We start from the raw sequence: 2,543 nt of genomic DNA on the forward strand, positions 1-2,543 counted from the left end.
GCTTAAGCATTCCTGGCATAAATTAATGTTACTCAATATATTGATCAATATGGGAATACACTGACTAATTGTGCCTAATTCATTGACATTAGGGCTAATTTTAGAAATTAGATGAATCCAACGGACCTAGGCCTAGAGATTTATGATAAGCTTAAAGCATGATGCATTGCTAATACTAGTAATACAATATGGATTATTGCACCTAGGCCTGCAGTAAATCTAAATCTATGGCTTATAAGCAAGCTTTTATTTTATAGATATACCTTTTTGATGAAGTCACCCAAAATGCTCTCAACTGAACTGCCCTTCCACTGCAATTCAGGCAATATTCTTTTTATATCAATGACTACATTTTTTTCGAGCTAAGCCAGTTGTTCTTTACTGATTCACATATTTCCTGCACACCAAGTTTGCATCTTTCTCCTCAACAACCTAGGTTGGCACGGAGCTAATTGTTCGTATTTATGTTGCCATTCAGTAGTGCATCGAGGCATTTAACAGTTAATCTTTGCACCAGTGGGCTGGAATTGCATGTTCAAAAGAACAAAAATGGAATCAGTTTGGGAAACCCATCACATGGCAAAACATCCCAGCATTCAGGCAACCAGCAATGAAAACACATCTGTTGACAAAAACAGCTGACTGGTCACCAGAATGAACTCCCAGTTGTGATCTATGTTCTAACTGGCTCATCTGTGTTTTTGAAAATGTTTAAAGCCCTTAGAACTCAATCATCATAGTTACACGAAGGAAGATACACGGTGTATCCAAACGGAGATTCCCAGCTACGATTACTACCTCATTAATATTTATCACACAAGCTAAACCTAGTAACAGTACACATAATCCCAAAAAATAAAACTGTTAGAATGGCTATCGTATATGAGAACATTATTCCACAACAACTAAAATTCCCAGAATTCTGTGAAATCATGGAAAAAGCCCACGTCTGCATTAAGCTACACGAGTTATCCAACTTTATAGCAACTGGTTAACCATTTCTTCCGATATAATCAAACAAAAGGAAGGAAGGATTAAGTTCCTATTGACTGCCAGAAGGAGGAAGGTAATCGTACACAACTTATGTTCATCATTTACTGTGTTTACTAACAAGTTCTTAAAATTACAGCAAGAGTATGACAATACGAGTTATGCTCTTTGGGGTGATAAGGCTTATATTGAACATACGTATATTGTACCAACATTTTGAGACTGCACGCTACAAATGTTGCATCATAATGGACTCAACCAAAGTATATGAAATGCAAGCACTGCATCAACAAGCTCAAGCTACATCTTTACATGTGCACAAACGTTTCTCTTGCATTTATCATTCTTTTTGGCTAGAAACAGTGAAATAATGAAGTCAGGAACATCTTTACATCTTTGGGTTGGTGTTGATGTTACGATTATTTAATTTCTGTAGTACACATTAGTGTATACAAGACATTTTAATACTAGAAATAAACTATCTTATAACAACAAAATCTGTTATTTTTCTTTAACTGAACACTCAGTTTGACTTGACAACTTCTTCAGAAGTATTCCACTGAAACATGAGTTCCTCTTGTGGAACGCTCCTGAAGAAGATGTACAGCGAAAGTTGAGTGTCCATTTAAAGAAAAATAACAAATTTGGTGTTTTTAGGTAACTTATTACTATACTATGATTCACTTTTCATTGATTTCTGTTCTTTAGTCTAAGAAAAATGGATAAAAGTAAAAAAAAGTCATCTGGAATGTTTTTAGAAGTTCCAAATAAAAGAAAAAAAAGGGGATAATAAGTTATAAAGAGAATGAAATGGCACTGTTGGAAGTATTGTGTGACTCTCTGGACAGTAAGCGACAATTTCTCTAGTGGAAGCAAAGCAGCTGAAGACAGAGGACATTTCAACATGTACATAAATATTATGATTTGAAAATGAAGCAAGTATTACATCCCTCAACATTTTACTACAGTGACGATACATAATTTAAATATCTAATCATGGAGCTACACTAATTTTTTCTCTCACTTACAGAAACACTAAAGACATTAAAAGTCTGTCTTCCTATTGAAGGTAGCCTTTCTGTTCTCATGGGAATACGAGGAAGGAGTGGACGAACTTCTGAGGTCACCTGGACTGTAGGCGGAGCAGATACAGTCACCTCAGGTACTACCATGAGAGGAGCAGTTGATAACGAGATACTAGTGTCCGGATGATTGGTGAAGACTGGTACTGTTGCAGCTGTACTGGTCAGCAAGGATGAGGTCACAGGGTCAGCTTCCTGATCTTCCATTTGGTTATCATCACCATCATCAGGGATATCTGTAATGAAAATTATGTAGCCTGAAAGATGAGACTTGGTTCTTAATCTCTCATACTAACACTACTGTTACATAATTTTTTCTTCTACGAGTATGCTGTGATTATTAGCAGCTCCATATAATGTTTAGGAACATTATGTTTGAAACACAGTGATTTCAAGGTTTAGGAACATTATGTTTGAGACACAGTGATTTCAAGGTTTAGGAACATTATGTTTGAGACACAGTGATTTCAA

General features: G+C 35.9%; 1 protein-coding gene across 1 annotated transcript in view; it reads right to left on the minus strand.

Annotated features, from left to right (window-relative positions):
• The window catches only part of LOC106474004 (nucleoprotein TPR-like), a gene marked incomplete at its 3' end in the record, with an annotated part of 47,924 nt that overhangs the window by 3,839 nt on the left and 41,542 nt on the right, over positions 1-2,543 (minus strand). The window contains exon 24 of the mRNA XM_022402384.1: positions 2,019-2,329. Coding sequence (XP_022258092.1) covers positions 2,019-2,329 — 311 coding nt within the window. The remainder of the gene's footprint in view (positions 1-2,018; positions 2,330-2,543) is intronic.

This window comes from Limulus polyphemus, unplaced genomic scaffold (assembly GCF_000517525.1).
Source record: "Limulus polyphemus unplaced genomic scaffold, Limulus_polyphemus-2.1.2 Scaffold6711, whole genome shotgun sequence".
Classification (NCBI taxonomy): Eukaryota; Metazoa; Arthropoda; class Merostomata; order Xiphosura; family Limulidae; genus Limulus; species Limulus polyphemus.